This window comes from Dipodomys spectabilis, unplaced genomic scaffold (genome assembly GCF_019054845.1).
Source record: "Dipodomys spectabilis isolate Male_0828 unplaced genomic scaffold, ASM1905484v1 ptg000006l, whole genome shotgun sequence".
Classification (NCBI taxonomy): Eukaryota; Metazoa; Chordata; class Mammalia; order Rodentia; family Heteromyidae; genus Dipodomys; species Dipodomys spectabilis.
The window spans coordinates 9,242,025-9,259,719 of record NW_024870683.1 but is presented as its reverse complement, the minus strand read 5'-3'; the positions used below and the strand labels follow the sequence as shown (position 1 = coordinate 9,259,719).

Genomic DNA, 17,695 nt, shown 5'->3' with positions numbered 1-17,695 from the left:
ACAGAAACAGGAAAAGTTGAGAAGCAGACAGTATGCCCCTGAAGGGCAGGCAATCAGCCTAAGGACACAGGACAACGACATTTTGTCCAATGAACTCTGATGAAAGTGGAGTGCTACTGGGGGTGCCAGTGGCTCACACCCATAATCCTAGCTACTCAGGAGGCTGAGATCTAAGGATCTTGGTTCAAAGCCAGTCCAGGAAAGAAAGTCCGTGAGACTCTTATCTCCAATCAATCACTGAAAAAGCCAGAAGTGGAACTGGGGCTAGAGTGCTAGCCTTGAGCAAAAGGAGCTCAGGGATAGCACTCAGCATAGAGTTCAAGCTCCAGGCCCAGCAAAAAAGGAAAGAAAGAAAGGAGGGAAGGAAGTGGGGAGGGAAGAAGGAAAGAAGAAAGGAAGGAGAGAGAGAGAGAAGAGTGCAGCTGCCTATACCTCCTGATCATCAGTGTTGCTTGAGCACCGAAGAAGAGTGGCCCAGCCTTTGGGGTGCAGCTGCAAGGATGTGATGCAGTTTCCACGGTCCCTCTCACCAGGAACTTCAGGGGTTAAGACTTCAAGACTATTTCGTGGTGAAACTCCTGAGATACAAGAAAATGAGAATTTGGGATGTAACTTATCCAAATGCAAGGACTAAGACATTTCACAAAGCTGTGATTTCTGGCAGCCACCTCCTATGCCTTTATCCCTTAGTCTGTGAACATATGGCTTTTGAGTTTGTAGAAAAGGAATGGGGAAAGAGGATGAGTACAAAGAATCCAAGTTTCTACAATGAATCACCAATTATCTACTGGTTCAAAAAGCTCATTAAGAACTATAGTAATCTGACAGAACAGTTCAGATGCTTCTCTACTTACAATGGGGTTAATAAATTCACTATAAGTTTAAATTATTGTAAGTTGAAAATGCATTTAAATATACCTAACCTACTGAACAGCATAGATCAGCAATATAATATACTGGACAGAATTGGTTATTTCCATAATTGTGTTGTTTTCCAGAATCATGATAGACTATGATATTCTATATTGCTAGTCTGGGAAAAGATCAAAATTCAAATTTGAAGTGTGATTTCTATTAAACACATATCATTTTTAGGCCAGCTGAATAGTCATTAAGTTGGACAGCTATTAAACTGGAAACTGTCTATTCTATAAAGAGGAAATTAACTACAATTATGGTGACGAGAGAGGACACTTCACATGGAGGCATGTCAAAACAAGAAACGGAAGGCATTGCCAATCACACCATCTTCCTGGTGACTCTACTATTCCACATTGTTTTCTTCTACCTAGCCCCCAAAGAAAATGACTATCTATTAAGACATTATTACTAACAGGGATATATCATATTCCTTTGTTATGTGAAAAACTGCTTTAATTGACACTGTAAGAAAGCAGTTTAGAAAGTGTTTATAAAAAAAACATTTGATTGAATTTGTTGTTGGTAAGACTGAAAAATCCAACTTTTAACCTACCTTCTCTTTGAGAAGCTCGTGACATGTGTTTCTCAGAAGATGAATTAGAGTCACTGTGATGACAAGGTGAACCAAATACTCTAGGACCAGATGAACTTGACAAAGTAGTCAAATCTTGAAGAAAAAGAAAGTTTGACAATAAACTTGTAGTATTACCTGTAGTATCTCTTAACTGTTTCTTTTTCTTTTTTTGCTAGTATCAGAGTTTTAACTCAGTGTCTCAAGACTGTTCAGCTTGCTTGCTCCTCTGTTGGAGATCTGCCACTTAAGTCACACCAACAGTTCAGCTTTTTGTTGGCTAAAGATGGAGTTGTATAGACTTCTTGTCTCAGCTAACTTTGAACCTTGATCCTTCAGGTCTCAGTCTCTAGAGTAGCTAGGAATACAGGCATGAGTCACCACCCATACCACCACCAGCTCTCCAACTTTTTAATATTTCATTGGTCCATACTTTTTTTTTCCTTGTGCTAATCCTAGGACTTGAACTCAAGTCCTGGGTGCTGTCTCTGAGCATTTTTGCTCAATGGTAATACTCTACCACAGCTCTACTTCTGGCTTTTTGGTGTGGTTAATTGGAGATAAGAGACTTACAGACTTTCCTGCATAGACTGGCTTTGAACTGCAATTTTCTCAGATCTCAGACTCCTGAGTAGCTAGGATTACAGGTGTGAGCCACTGGCACCGCTCATTAACCCATACCTTTTCTTTTTTAATTTTTGTTTTTGTTTTAAGTCTGAGTCCTGAACTAAAACTCTGTACCTACCACTTTTGCTCACTGGCTTAGCTCTCTCTACCAACTAAGCCATGCCTCCAACCCTGACCCATACTTTTTAAAACCCATCTGAAATGTGACCAAGAAAAGCTCACATAAAACTAGTATATAATTAGCTGGGCACCAGTGGTTCACACCTGTAATCCTAGCTACTAAGGAGGCTTAAATCTGAGGATCAAGGTTCAAAGCCAGCCCAGGCAGGAAAGTCTGTGAGATTTTTTTTTTTAATCTTCAATCAACCACCAGAAAACTAGAAGTGGCTCTGTGGCTCAAATGGTAGAGTGCTAGCCTTGAGCTGAAAAGCTCAGGGATAGCACCCAGGCTCAGAGTTCAAGGCCCACGACCGACAAAAAACAAAAAACAAAAACAAAACTAGGATATAACTAAGATAGAACAGGGCAGGACAACTCTTTTTTTCTGTTTATGTCCTAAAATCTTTATATCAAAGATTTGCTTACATAAAACTCAAAAACCAAATAAATAAATAAACATTTTTAGTTCCTTTCATTTCTGTATTAAGATGAAAGAAGAAAATTCAATGAAATGAAAACAGCTGTTTAAGACTATTTAATGATAGAACAGGTTCTATACAACAGGCCCATTACGGGGATCATGTATAAATCTTCATTAAAGTATGTGACAAACTTCTATTATCATTCTTGAAATAACATAAGTACTATCTTTGCAATGTAATATAAAGCTTTATGATAAAATCTATGCAGAAAAAACAAAATATTGGATATATGTAGTTGATATATTCAAATAGCAACTTCAGTTTCATCATACATTCCCAGTATAGTCTCATACCTTTGCTTGAAGTTATTATTCATCAAATTTCCTATGATACTTAGTATCAGAATTACCCTTTGAGGACTGAGGGCGGCTTGGCTTTTGAGTCAAAAAAAAAAAAAGTCAACTACATGTTCTAGATTACCATTTTACACTATGCTAAGGTTGGTTATTAATGTATCTATCCCTCATTTTTTTTAAAGGCAATGCCTTTTTTTTTGGTCTTTTTTTCTTTTTGGTACCTGGACTCAAACCCAAGATGTTGCACTTACTGGCAAGTGCTATATCACTACCTCCTTTTCTTTCATAAAAAACAGAGATTTCCTCCTTATAGTTTGGAGGCTGGGAAGTCTAAAGTCATGGTCATTTTGGAACTGGGTTGGCTTCAAACTTCCTCTTCAGATTTCAGCCTACTGAATAGCTAGGATTACATGCACGAGCCACTGGCATGAAACAATTTTGGAGAAGCTCAACTTTACACACACATTTATGAACCCTTTGTTTGCAAGTTAGTTGGTAAAATTTAAATTTCTACTTTTTAACAGTTAAAACAGGGCAACTATAGTCTAAATATGCTTGTATTTTCCCAAAGAAGTCTTCAGGAGTGAGTGGCTCTAGGCCCACAGGAGAAAGAGTTCAAACATTTGAAGTTTTTTTAATGAACATTCTGTGTTCTAAATAAGTGCTTTTTTCCTCTGGATTTTTGTTCATAAATACAAAACATTAGTGATAAATATGTTTCCATACCAGTCTTCTCATTTTCAAAGTTGAAATATAATTTATTGTATAATGTTGATAAAATGTAGTACCTTGTGCTTGCTTCGGCAGCACATATACTAAAATATAGTACCTAAGTTTTCCTGAACCCCAACTTGACTTAATTCTAGTAGAATCAGCTTTGAGATAAGGGACAGGGATCTAACAAGAGTGTGCTAGACATCTCGAAGTCTATGACACCACATATATTTAAAGCTAATATAATGATCACAACTTAAAAGGTCTGCTGGGTTCCAAGGACTTCAGATTAATACTGCCTTGGACCATCACTAATTTTTCAGATAGCAATGATTCCAAAGTACTGATTAAAGACCGCTAACAGAAACTTAAAAAAAATTATTCCTAGACTGTATGTGCCACAAAGGTACAATGTCGGATGTCTTTCCATCTTCTTCCCTTTTTCATGTTATTATTCTCAAAAGAGGTACATATCTATCATAATCTCAGACTATCCTTATGTCCCAGATGCTTTTTTTTCCTTCTGCTGATACTAGGGCTTGACCTTAGGGCTTTGTGCTACTGCTTGACTTTTTTGCTTACAGCTGGTACTCTACCACTTGAAACATCTCCGCTTCTGCCTTTTTGCTAGTTAACTAAAGATAAAAGTTAGATTTGTCTGTAGCTAGCAAGATCAATAGAAAGCCCACGGACTGGGAGAAGATCTTTACTAGCCATACAACGGACAAGGGTCTCATATCTAAAATATACTTGGAACTCAAAAAATTAAACCACCCAACAACAAATCCTCAAAGAAACAACTGCCCAATAAGTAAGTGGGCGAAAGACTTAAAGAGAAGCTTCTCTGAAGAAGAAAGAAGGATGGCCAATAGACACATGAAGAAATGTTCAACATCCCTAGCCATAAAAGAAATGCAAATCAAAACAACATTGAGATATCACCTCACTCCAGTTAGAACAGCAAAAATCAAGAACTCTAACAACAACAGATGCTGGAGGGGATGTGGACAGAAAGGAACCTTACTTCATTGTTGGTGGGAATGTAAACTTGTTCAACCACTTTGGAAAGCAGTATGGAGGTTCCTCAAAAGACTCCACATAGAGCTCCCCTATGACCCAGCAATCCCACTTTTGGGCATTTACCCTAATGTTTACAAAAAAGACCACACTAAAGCTACCAGCACAACTATGTTTATTGCAGCATTATTTACCATAGCTAAGATATGGAACCAACCCAGATGCCCCTCAATAGATGAATGGATCAAGAAAATGTGGTATATATACACAATGGAATTCTATGCCTCCATCAGAAAGAATGACATTGCCCCATTTGTTAGGAAATGGAAAGGCTTGGAAAAAATTATATTAAGTGAAGTAAGCCAGGCCCAAAGAAACATAGGTCCCATGGTTTCCCTTATTTGCAATATCTAGTATAGGTATGAGTCAAGCGGAAAAAGTCAGAGAAGGTGATGTTAGGAAAACGAACCCTCAAATATGTATTTTAATGTTTTTGTTTCTTTCATGCATGTGTTTCTAACGCATTTATAAGATTATTTCTTGGTTGCTTTGTATGTCCCTCCCCCACAGTGTAACCCCTGCTTTCACTATATTTGATGTCAGTATAACATGTGGAGGAGATGGGGACAAACAAGTCGTTTAAGGATTCAGGTGGACCTGTTGCAACAATGAGAAGTACAAAATGTCATGTCAAAACCAGCTTTACAATGTCGGAGGGGGGGGAGGGGGGGTATGATTGGGTGGGGGGGAGGGGGGAGGCTGGGAAGGGAGGTGAAGGGTAAACAAAGGAGGAGGCTGCAATGCTTGGTAAGAAATGTATGCATTATCCTGACCATGTAATTGTAACCCCTCTGTACAGTATGTTCTCAAATAAAATAAAATAAAATTTAAAAAAAAAAAAAAAGTTAGATTTGTCTGCTTGGGATGGCTGAATCAAGTTCTCAGATCTCAGCTTTCTGAGAATTATAGACAATATCACCTGCTTTGTCTCAGAATTTTGAGAAACCTTATTAATCAGAAAAGCGTACCTGAACTTGATGTAGTTCTTCTGGCTCTCAAAATGGGGTAGCTACCTACTTCCAAAGATTTGGTTAAGTCAAGATCATGCAGAATCAAGAGATATCCAGAGGACGTTGAGATCAACATTTTGGAACAATCTGGTGTTAATCTCATTCGCATGAGAAAACGTGTATGAAAGAATTTCTTATGTGGACACCCATCTTCGGTACACCTATAATTAAACCAATAAAACTAGTTGTTAAAGATATAATGGCCAGAGGTACTCACTAGACACAATGTTGAAAATGAACTGTACAACTTGTGGGGAGGGAGAGGAGGGAAAAACTGGGAAAGGGTGAGAGAGAGGGTAATATTTTCCAAAAAGAAATGCACTTACTACTTGACTCAAGAAGCTGTAATCCAACTGGACATCACCTTTCTAATAATAATTTTTAAAATACATTTAAAAAACATAATAGCTCAGTGCTAGTCAAACTATTTTGCTCTTCAAGGCAAAACTTATAGGTAATTCAATGTGTATTTAGATTCATGCATATACTTTGCAACTCTTTTGTGGGAAGAGGTGATACTGGGAGTTGAACTCAGGCTTGAAGCTTGCCAGGCAGATATTCTATCATGTGTACCATATACCCTGACTCTTCAGTTGTTTTGCTGACTATTCCTTCTTTTATCTCTGACCTTTTCAGATCATCGTCTTTCTTTCTGAAGCACATCCCCAGAATTTTTAAAATAAAATTTTGTGTAATAGACTTTCAATTGTTTGAAATCTTTATTTCATTTTCTTTTGCTGTTATTGTTTGGCAGTGCAGGTGTTTGAACTTAAGAGCTTTATGCTTCTAGGCAAGTGTTCTACCACATGAGCCTGGCCCCAGCCCAATATTTCATTCTTTTTGAACAAGGATTAACAGCATATAACTTAAGGTTCAGAGTTATTTCTCTTTCAATATTGAGAATAAAATTCCATGGAATTATGTTTTTTACTTATAAATCTGCCATCTGTCTACATGTTACTTTAGATAGCTTACTTTTTTTTAACCCTCTGGTTGGTTGGTCTTCTGTCCTTAGAATTTTGCAATTTCACTTTTTTTTGCACAAATTTGGATTTTTTTCATTTATCTTACTAAGATTCATTTTACTTTCTAAATCTTAAGATCAATATTATTGCTGGACGCCAGTGGCTCATACTCGCTACTCACAAGGCTGAGCTCTAAGGATCACAGTTCAAAGCCAGCCCAAAACGGAAAGTCTATGAGACACTTATCTCCAATAAACCACCAGAAAACTGCAAGTGGTGCTGTGGCTCTAGTTGTAGAGTGCTCACCTTGAGCTTAAGAGCTCAAAGCACACAGGCCCAGAGTTCAAGCCCCATGACTGACCGAAAAAAACCTAAACATATTATTCATATATTCTGAAAAATGTTTAGACATTATTCTAATATTGCCTCTCACCCATTTTGTGTGTGTGTGTGTGTGTGTGTGTGTGTGTCATATATTCTGAAAAATGTTTAGACATTATTCTAATATTGCCTCTCACCCATTGTGTGTGTGTGTGTGTGTGTGTGTGTGTGTGTGTGTGTGTGTGTGTGTGTGTGTGTGTGTGTGTGTGTGTGTGTGTGTGTGTGTGTGTGTGTGTGTGTGTGTGTGTGTGTTGTAAGGCTAAAACTGTGGGCTTGGGCGCTTTCCCTCAGCTCTACAGCTAAAGACTAGCACTCTACCACTTGGGCCACAGTACCACTTCTGGTTTTCAGGTGGTTTATTGGAGATAAGAGTCTCATGGACTTTCCTGCCTGAGCTGGCTCTGAACCACAATCCTCAGATCTCAGCCTCCTGAGTAGCTAGGATTACAGGCGTGAGTCACTGGCACCCGGCCCATTTTCTCTATTCTTTTGGAGCTTCAAATAACCTGCTATTTGACCAGACCTGTTTTTTAAGTTTCCAATTTCTTTTTTTTTTTTTAACCACAGGACCTCAAACCATCACCTTACAACTAAGCCATACTCCCAAGTCCTTTATTTCAAGTTTTATTTGACTTTTTAAAAAAAAATCTGCCTGCCTAGTATCTCTGTAAGATTTTTATTCCTTGACTGTTTTATTCCTTATTTTTTTTTTTTGTTTAAAATTTTATTAAGTAGTTGTACAAAGGTTACAATTCCTAAAGCCAGGTTATGAGTGTAATGCATGTTGATAAATGCCACTACTTCCATAGCTCTCTCCCATGATTCCTACTTCCACCTCTGCCCTCAAGTTATTCCTTCTTTCCTTGATTTTTTAAACCATGAACCATACCCCATCTACAGACAAGCACATAAATAAAAACATTAGAGTACTATTATTTTAGAAGCACTTTCTCTCCTCTACTGCATCTTGTTCTTTGCTTCAAGTATTGTGATTTCTTACCTCTCAAATAGTTTTTAATTTTTTTTTTTTTTTCGGTTGTGGGGGTTGAACTCTGGGCCTGGACCCTGTCTCTCAGCTCTTCAGCTCAAGTCTAGCGCCCTACCACTTGAGCCACAGTGCCATTTCCAGCTATTTTCTGCTTAAGTGGTGCTGAGGAATCGAACCCAGGGCCTCATGCATGCAAAGCAAGCACTCTACCACTGAGCCACCTTCCCAGCCCTTTTTTTTTTTTTTTTTTTTTGGTGGTGCTGAGGGTTAAACCCAGGGCTTTCTGCATGCCAGGCAAGTACTCTACCACTGAGCTTTATCTCTAGACCACTAATAGTTTTTTTCATGGTTTTTTTTTTTTTTTTTTTTTTTTCTGATCCTGGGGCTGAACTCTGTCTCTGAGCTTCTCTGTGCTCAAGGCCAACACTCTTTTTTTTTTTTCAAATAACTTTTTTTTATTGTGAAAATACTGTACAGAGGGGTTATTTACATGAGCAAGGTAATGAGTACATTTCTTATCAAGCATTGTTGCTTCCTCCTTTGTTTTTCCCCTACCATCCCTTTCCTCTCACTTCCACAACTACAATTCCCTGTCCTCCTCTCCCCCTCCCCCCCCTCCCCCCAGCCCCACCTAAATTGTAAAGTTTGATGTTCAACAGTGTCTTGTGGGCTGGGAAGGTAGCTCAGTGGTAGAGTGCTTGCCTTGCATGCATAAGACCCTGGGTTCGATTCCTCAGCACCACAAAAGCAGAAAAAGCCCGAAGTGGCGCTATGGCGTAGGGTGCTAGCATTGAGCTGAAGAGCTGAGGGACAGCACCCAGGCCCAGAGTTTAGGCCCCACCTCTGACAAAAAGCAAACAAACAAACAAAAAAAAAACCAGTGTCTTGTACATCTCATTGTTACAATGGGTCAACCTGTATCCATATTTAAACATTTTCTTTTTTCCCTTTTCCTCCCCAAATTATACCGACATCAAATACAGTGAAAACAGGGGTTATACCGTGGGGGAGGAACATACAAAGTAACAAAAAAAAAATATGGAACGTTTCATAAATTTGCATGTCATCCTGGCGCAGGGGCCATGCTAATCTTCTCTGTATCGTTCCAATTTTAGTATATGTGCTGTCGAAGCAAGCACAAGGCCAGCACTCTTATCACTGAGACACAGCTCAAGTGGGTAGTTTATTAGAGATAAGAGTCTCAAGGACTTTCCTGCCCAGGCTGGCTTTGAGCTGAGATCAGGAGGCTGAGATCTGAGCATAGAGTGAAACAGATACATAGATATATATAGATATATATCTGAAGATCTATTACACGCCTGGCATGATAGTTATTTTCAAAGTTTTGGGGTTTTTTTTCCCCTCCCTATGTTGCCTCTGTTTATTCAAAAAATTCTTTTATCATTTGTGTCTCAATATTGGGAGATTTTAATTTTTTCATGTTTGATTACCACTGGTGGTTCATGGTTAAGAGGCATTAAAGCTGACTGGGATTTGAGTATAGGGTTAACTAAATGAATAGGTTAACACCTTTTTTTTTTCTTTTTTGCCAGTATATTGGAGCTTAGACTCCTGGCCTCATCATCTCACTCAGCTTTCTTGGTTCACAGATGGTGTTCTAAACCACTTGAGCCATACCTCCATTGTAAATTGCTGGTTAATTGGAGACAGTCTCTCAGATTTGTCTTCCTGGACTGGCTCTGAACCATGATCCTCAGATTTCAGTCTTCTGAGTAGCTAGAATTGTAACTGTGAGACATGGTACCTAGTTGAAGCCTTTTGTAATATATATATATATATATATATTTTTTTTTTTTTTTTTCCTGGTACTACAGTTTGAACTCAGGGCCTTGAGCTTGCTCAGATGGCACTCTACCATGTAAACCTTGTCTCCAGCCTAACTTTTAGCTGATTATTTTGGAGATGGAATCTCAAATTTTGCTGCCTAGACTGACTTTGAACTGTGATCTTTCAGATCTCAGCCTCCTGAGTAGCTATGATGATAGGCATGAGCCACCAGTACTCAGAATGAAGCCATTTTTGAGGGGCTCCAAATGTTATCTTTGGTCCATCAACTGAAAGAGGTTGAGAAGCTCTGAATTCAGTATTCAGTGTGCTTCTTTACTTTAAAAAAGTAGTTGCGCATGCCTGTAATCCTAGATGAGGCAGGAAAATAGTGAAGTCGAGTTGAGATCTATCTCAAAATTAAAAAAAAAAATTTAGACATAACCAAAATAATCAATAGAAACAGTTGAGTTTTGTGTTATTTTGTACTTGATAATCTTTGTTATTCTATTTTAATTGACACATAATATATTCCAGGTTCATCCTTGTTCTTGTAAATGACAAGAATTCCTTTTTTGGAGGGAGGGAGGTATAGGTCATAAGGTTTGAACTCAGGGCTTGGACTCAGTCCCTGAGTTTTGCTCAAAGCTAGTACTCTACCACTTGAGCCACAGCTCTACTTCTGGCTCTTTTTCTGTCTTCTTTTTTTTTATTATAAAAATACTGTACAGAGGAGTTACAACTACATGGGCAAGATAATGAGTATGGCTTTTTTTTTTCCTAGTAGTTAATTGGTGAAAAGAATCTCACATACTTTCCTTTCCAGGCTGGTATAGAATTTGAAACTACAATCCTCAGACATCAGGCTCCTGAGCAGCTAGGATTACAAGTGTGAGCCACCAGCGCCCAGCTAAGAATTCCTTCTTTATAAAAACTTGAATAGTTTTACATTATATGTCTAAGTAATGCTTTTTGTTTTTGGTCTGTTGTGGGGCTTGAACTCAGGGCCTGGGCACTGTCCCTGAGCTTTTTCACTAGTTCTCTACCACTTTGAGCCACAGAGCCATTTCCAGATTTCTGGCGGTTATTTGGAGATAAGAGTCTCATGGCGTTTTCTGCCCAGGCTGGCAGATCTCAGCCTTCTGAGTAGCTAAGATTATAAGCATGTGCTTGTAATGCATTTTTTTTTAAATCTATTCATCTGTTGATGTACACTTATGGTGATTTGATATGATGCACTGCAATGAACATGGAAGTGTAGATCTTTGACATTAATTTCCTTTGGATATATGTATCTAGTAAGGAATTGCTGGGTTATATGACAGCTTTATTTTTAATTGAGGAACCTCTTCTGTTTTACATCTAACTATCTTGATTAATTCTTACAAATTTTGATTATGTTTGTGGAGAATTTTCTAGGATTTTATATATAAACCATGGGTTGGAAAACTATGGGCTAAATTTAACCCACTGGTTTGTTTTTTATAAATTTTATATGAACACCCATTTATATACTGCTGATGTAGAAATGGCTGCTAAGAAACCACATAATAGGGCTGGGAATGTGGCTCGGTGGTAGAGTGCTTGCCTTGCACGCATGAGGCCCTGGGTTTGATTCCTCAGCACCACATAAGCAGAAAAGGCCAGAAGTGGTGCTGTGGCACAAGTAGTAGAGAGCTAGCTTTGAGCTGAAGAGCTGAGGGACAGCGCCCAGGTCCAGAGTTCAGGCCCATGACAGACCAAAAAAAAAAAAAAAAGAAAAAAAGAAAAGAAACCACATAGTACCTAAACCTAAAATACTTACTACTTGGTCCTTAATAGAAAGTTTACCAATTCCTGAATTCTATCATCTGTAAATGACTGAGACTTCCTTTCTAAAAGAAATACCTCTTTTTACATTTTTTTTAACTGTACCATCTTTTTATTCTAATCTAGTTAGATAGTTAACTATATTGATTTTACTGAGTTCAGGGGAAATAGCATGTGTGATAACATGTCTTAGAGATCAGTTGATACCTACTTTATAATCTAGTACATTCTTTTTTTTTTGTCAGTGATGGATCCTGAACTCTGGTCTGGGCACTGTCCCTAAGCTCTTCAGTTCAAGACTAGTGCTCTACCACTTGAGCCACAAAGCCACTTTCCGGCTTTTTCTGCTTATGTGGTGCTGAGGAATCGAACCCAGTGCCTCATGCATACAAGGCAAGCATTCTACCACTGAGCCCCTACATTCTAAAATTTTGTGCCTGTTCTAGGTCTGCCTCAGACCTAGACCTTTACAGTTTGAGAACATAATTGTATTTAATATAGCAAGCTTATTAATACTTAAATCTTCTATAGGTTTACTCATTTTTTTATTTATTGATTTTTTTTTTAATTTATCTATTAGTAAAGAGAATGGTGTTGGTATTTTCTACTACATGAGGATTTCTTGTGATTCCAGTTTTGCATTTTATGGCCTAACTTTCTTTCTAGGTGCATACAAAGAGAATTCATTTACTTTCTAGTGAAATGAATCTTTATAGTACCTTTTTATCAATAATAATGCTTTTTGCCTTAAACTCTTAATTTTGTCTGCAATCAAGTATGACTATATCTTTTTATCTGTTATGTATCTGAGGTAGTCTTTTTTCTAATTTATTTTCAACTTTTCTGGTTTTGCATATTTTAGGTGTTCCTTGTAAAAACCATAGTTTAATTTTACTTTTTAATCCAATCTGGCATTATTTACCTTTTAACTGGACAGTTTAGTTCATATATGTTTTTCATGATTACTGATATCTAGATTGCTATTTAGGGTATATGCCTATCCTGTTTTTATGCTTATTTACTCTGGGTGGGTCCCCTCCACCCCCGCCCCCGAACTGAGGTACTGAACACGGGGTCTTGCATCTGCTAGGCAGGCACTCTAACACTAAGCCATATCTTCAGCTCTTTTTTTGCACTGCTTATTTTTGAGAGATCTTGCTTCCTGCCCAGGTATGCACCTGTACTGTGATCTTTCTATTGAGATTGGAGTCTCTCAGACTTTTCTGCCTGGAATGGCCTGAAACTAAAATCATCCCAATTTCAGCCTCTCATGTAGCTAGGATGACAGGTCTGTACCACTGTACTGGTTGAGAAGGGGTTTCTTAGAACTTTTTTTTTTTTACCCAGTCTGGCCTTAAATCATGACCTTTGTGAACTCAGCCTCCCTAGTAGCTCGGATTTCAGGAATGAGCCACAGGTGTCCATCCTTGTTTGTTTTTTTCCTTTTTTCTTCTTTTTTTCTTTTGGTTGGACTGGAACTCCAACTCCATACCTGATGCTTTTACCCATTAGCTAGCATTCTACCAGCTGTTTACTTTAATAGGTATCTCTGTCTAAATAAAATCTATCCTCTATTCTTTTTATTGGGGGGGGGGTCCCGTCATGGGGCCTGAACTCTGGGCCTGGGAGCTGTCCCTCAGCTCTTCAGCTCAAGGCTAGCGCTCTACCACTTGAGCCATAGCACCACTTCCAGCTTTTTTCTTTTTGCTCATGTGGTACTGAGGAATCGAACCCAGGGCCTCAGGCATGCGAGGCAAGCGCTCTACTACTGAGCCACCTTCCCAGGCCCTCTATCCTCTATTTTTCACTCAATTATGTGTAGCTAGAAATCTTTAACAAGAAAATCCCCCTTTTAATATGATCTCTAAACAAAATTTCAGAAATGTTCCTGATATGACATTTGACCATAACAACCGCATATTTTATTTCTCAAACTTCAACACTTCAAATAATCAATTTCTCTTTGAAGAATCATTTTACTGACATGAGGACACATTTTACTCAACTGAGGCATAACTGGTATTTTAGGTGAGAAAACTGGTTTATTGTATAGAACTGTCTAGAGTAAAACAATGTTTAGAAATTATGGTCCTGGCCAAATAATGTCAAAAGGTATCTACCATTCGCAGTGACAACCAAAACTGCACCAAATTTTATTGTCCAATATTCCCTTTGGGATCAGAAGAACCCCAAATGAAACTCTCTTAATGCATAAAAATAAAGGGAAAAATTACAAAACAAATACATTCAGAACCAAAGGCAACGAATGTGAAACAATTTTGGTCCACAAAGGATGTAGCAGAAATATTTTTAACTTAGGAAACTCATTCTATAAACCAGTTTTTGTGTTCACATAATAGTGTCCAAAATTCCTCCCTCTTTTCCTGTCCCTACCTCACCCTTTCTATCCTCTCTCCCCCTTTATCCTTCTGCAGTGCTGGAGATGAAACTCAGGTTACAAATGCTAGGCAAGTACACTAGCACTACACTCAGGTCCAAAACCTTTAGTGGCAATATCTGTGTAGGAATAAGTAATCAAAGATGGAATTTTTTTTCTTTTTCTTTCTTTTTTTTTTTGTCTGTCGTGGGGCTTGGGCACTGTCCCTCAGCTCTTCAGCTCAAGGCAAGCGCTCTACTGCTTGAGCCACAGCGCCACTTCTGGTTTTCTATTAGTTTACTGGAGATAAGAGTCTCATAGACTTTCCTGTCTGGGTTGGCTTTGAACAGCGATCCTCAGATCTCAACCTCCTGAGTAGATAGGATTACAGGTGTAATCCACCTGTAGCCACCGAAGCCCACCTGAATAATTTTTTCTTAAAGCCAGGTTTTCTTCTCAAAGTTTGAAGAGCACACAGTATTTGCTCATATTTTAAAAAGTTTCAACTTATCATATTCATTATAATCCTGTCTTTTATTCACAAACCTGTTAGTGTCCCAAATAATGACATTTCCGTCAAATCCTGACGTTACTAAGAGTCTTGTATTAGTATCATATTCGATGTTCTTCACCCAACTAGTGTGACCATGTAAAGTGCATACTTTGCTGTTCAGTTTTCTCAGATCCCATAGTGCTATTGTAGTGTCATCAGAGCAGGTTGCAAACAGCCGGTTATCAAGAAATCTACAAAAGCAGAAAAGAAAAACTGGTTCATTTAATCTCTATTTAAAGAAAATGTGATTTGAGAAACAATCTCTGTATTATCAAGAAAGAAGAAAATGAAGGACAAGTTCATTGTATAAGTCTAGTGATTCTGATACATAATAAACAGTGAGTAAAATTCATATAGGCTATGATCCATGTTATAATCCATTTCCTTTAAATTATTGATTTTTGTTTGGAACTGGAAATAAAAGTGTATGTTTGGAAAACAGTGATAGAAAGACAAGAACTTTAAAATTTACAGAAGAGAATTTAGTAAGAGAATTTTCAGACTTGACTGTTGAAAAGGAGTATACTAGTATAAAGGATTCTAAATAATGAGAAATATCTGCTACAAGTAACATCTCTATTTAGAGCACATTTACACAGAAAATCACTATTCAAACTGCCATCACTTTTGTTTTCCTAGTGGTACTGGGGTTTTAATTCAGTCCTTGTGCTTTCTAGGCTCTACTATTGAGCATATTCTGTTTTTCAGACAGGGCCTCCATATATATAGTTCAGGATGACTTGGAAATCATGATTCCCCTACCTTCACCTCCATGTGCTGGGATTACAGATGTGTACCACCATGCCCAGCTTCCATATTTTTAATCTATTAACTCAAAAGCATTTCCCAAATATTCTAATTTAATGAAATTTTATTAGGACTAGTCAAAATCAGAAGATAGGTTTAATTAAAATATTCTGTAATTCACAGGTGCTGGGGGCTCACGCCTGTAATCCTAGCTACTCAGGAGGCTGAGATTTGAGGACTGTGTTTCAAAGTCAGCCTGGGCAGGAAAGTCTGTGAGATTCTTATCTTCAAAAAACCATCAGAAAATCAGAAGTGGCGCTGTGGCTCAAGTGCTAGAGCACTCTCCTTGAGCTGAGCTGAGGAACAGCGTGTAGGCCCAGAGTTCAAGCCCCATGAAGACAAAAAAAAAAACACAAAAAAACAAAAAACAAAAACCCAAAACCAAAAGACCTCAACAAAAAAATAAATCAACCTCAGTATCCATGAACACCATGAACACTATCATTAACGAAACTTCTTATGGCTTTTAAAATACCAGGCCCACTTTCTTCCTGCACTTTGATTTAACAAACTCATCTTTTCTCTTTTAGTTTTAGATATTATCCCCTTTAGTTTTAGATATCATCCCCTCCAGAAATGCTTCCCTCTCCCTTTTTTTTTTTTTTGGTCAGTTGTGGGGCTTTAACTCTGGGCCTGGGCACTGTCCCTTAGCTCTTCAGCTCAAGGCTAGTACTCTACCACTTGAGCTACAGCACCTATTCCAGTTTTCTAGTGGTTAATTGGAGGTAAGAGTCTCATGGACTTTCCTGCTCCAACTGGCTTTGAACGGTGATCCTCAGATCTCAGCCTCCTGAGTAGCTAGGATTACAGGCATGAGCAACTGGCGCCCAGCATTATTTACTGAAAGAGGGTATTACTAACTTTTGTTTGTCTTGGCTGGCTTCAAACCATAATGTTTCCATCTCCACCTCTTTGTAGCTGGAATAATAGGATGGTAACACCATGACTGACTCAAAGAGGTTTCATCGAAAAACTTCCACACATGCATATAATATGCTAATCAAATTTACCTCTTCTATTGCTCATTCTTAACACCCTCCCTCCCTTCCCTTTTAATGTTTTTATGAGTTTCTTTATGCTATCTCCTCCTCTCTCCCTCCCTTCCTTCCTTTCTTTTGCCAGTGTTAGGACTTGAACTCAGGGCCTAGGTACAGTAGTCCCTGAGCTGCTTTTGCTCAAGACTAGGACTCTACCACTTGAGCCACAGCGTCACTTCCGGCCTTTTCTGTTTATGTGGTACTTAGGAATCAAACCTAGGGCTTCATGCATGCTAGGCAAGCATTCTACCACTAAGCCACATTCACAGTCCCTCATTATGCTGTTTTTTTTTTTTTTTTTTGGTCCGGTCATGGGGCCTGAACTCTGGGCCTGGGCACTGTCCCTCAGCTCTTCAGCTCAAGGCTAGCGCTCTACCACTTGAGCCACAGCGCCACTTCCGGCTTTTTTCTTATGTGGTGCTGAGGAATCGAACCCAGGGCCTCAGGCATGCAAGGCAAGCGCTTTAACCACTGAACCACCTTCTCAGCCCCTCATTATGCTATTTTTATACAAACATGTTTCATATGTTTTCCACATATATTTTTATCCTTTAGACAGACATAGTCTAGATGCTTTCTCACTACATGCAAATTTTAATTCTTATATCAAGTCCATTTTTTTCTCATACAGTCACAACCCTCCTTCCTCAGCCTTCCAGGTACTAGGATTACAGGTATCCACTACCTGGCTCAAAACATTTTTAACTGTATTTTTTTTTTTTGGCTTTTTTCTTTTTTGGTACTGGGGATCGAACCCAGGATGTTGCACTTGCTAGGCAAGCACTTTGCCACTGAGCTACATCCCAGCCCTCAAAACATTTTTAAAAACATGAAAAGTTACTAAAAAGTTGGTCAAACTTTTAAACTGAGTATCCACATATTTGAAAAAAAATAGAAAAAGTCAAAACTACTTTATTTTCCTTACAGGAAATATTTAGTTGACAATATTAAAAACCTACTTAGCCGGGCGCCAGTGGCTCACGCCTGTAATCCTAGCTATTCAGGAGGCTGAGATCTGAGGATCTCGGTTCAAAGCCAGCCTGGGCAGGAAAGTCTGTGAGATTTTTTTTTTTAATTTAATTTTTTTTGTGAACATATTGTACAGAGGGGTTACAATTACATGGGCAGGATAATGA

The 17,695-nt window shown here is 38.4% G+C and overlaps 1 protein-coding gene and 1 non-coding gene across 2 annotated transcripts in view; both read right to left on the bottom strand.

Moving 5' to 3' along the window:
• The window catches only part of Dcaf10 (DDB1 and CUL4 associated factor 10), a 50,366-nt gene that overhangs the window by 6,138 nt on the left and 26,533 nt on the right, over positions 1–17,695 (bottom strand). Inside the window, exons 3-6 of the mRNA XM_042695993.1 lie at positions 14,709–14,906; positions 5,816–6,018; positions 1,475–1,588; positions 433–578 (exon numbers count right to left, since the gene is read on the bottom strand). Coding sequence (XP_042551927.1) covers positions 433–578; positions 1,475–1,588; positions 5,816–6,018; positions 14,709–14,906 — 661 coding nt within the window. The remainder of the gene's footprint in view (positions 1–432; positions 579–1,474; positions 1,589–5,815; positions 6,019–14,708; positions 14,907–17,695) is intronic.
• On the bottom strand, positions 9,224–9,330 carry LOC122124270. Its single transcript, XR_006150513.1, has one exon. It is a non-coding gene; the product is annotated as a U6 spliceosomal RNA (small nuclear RNA).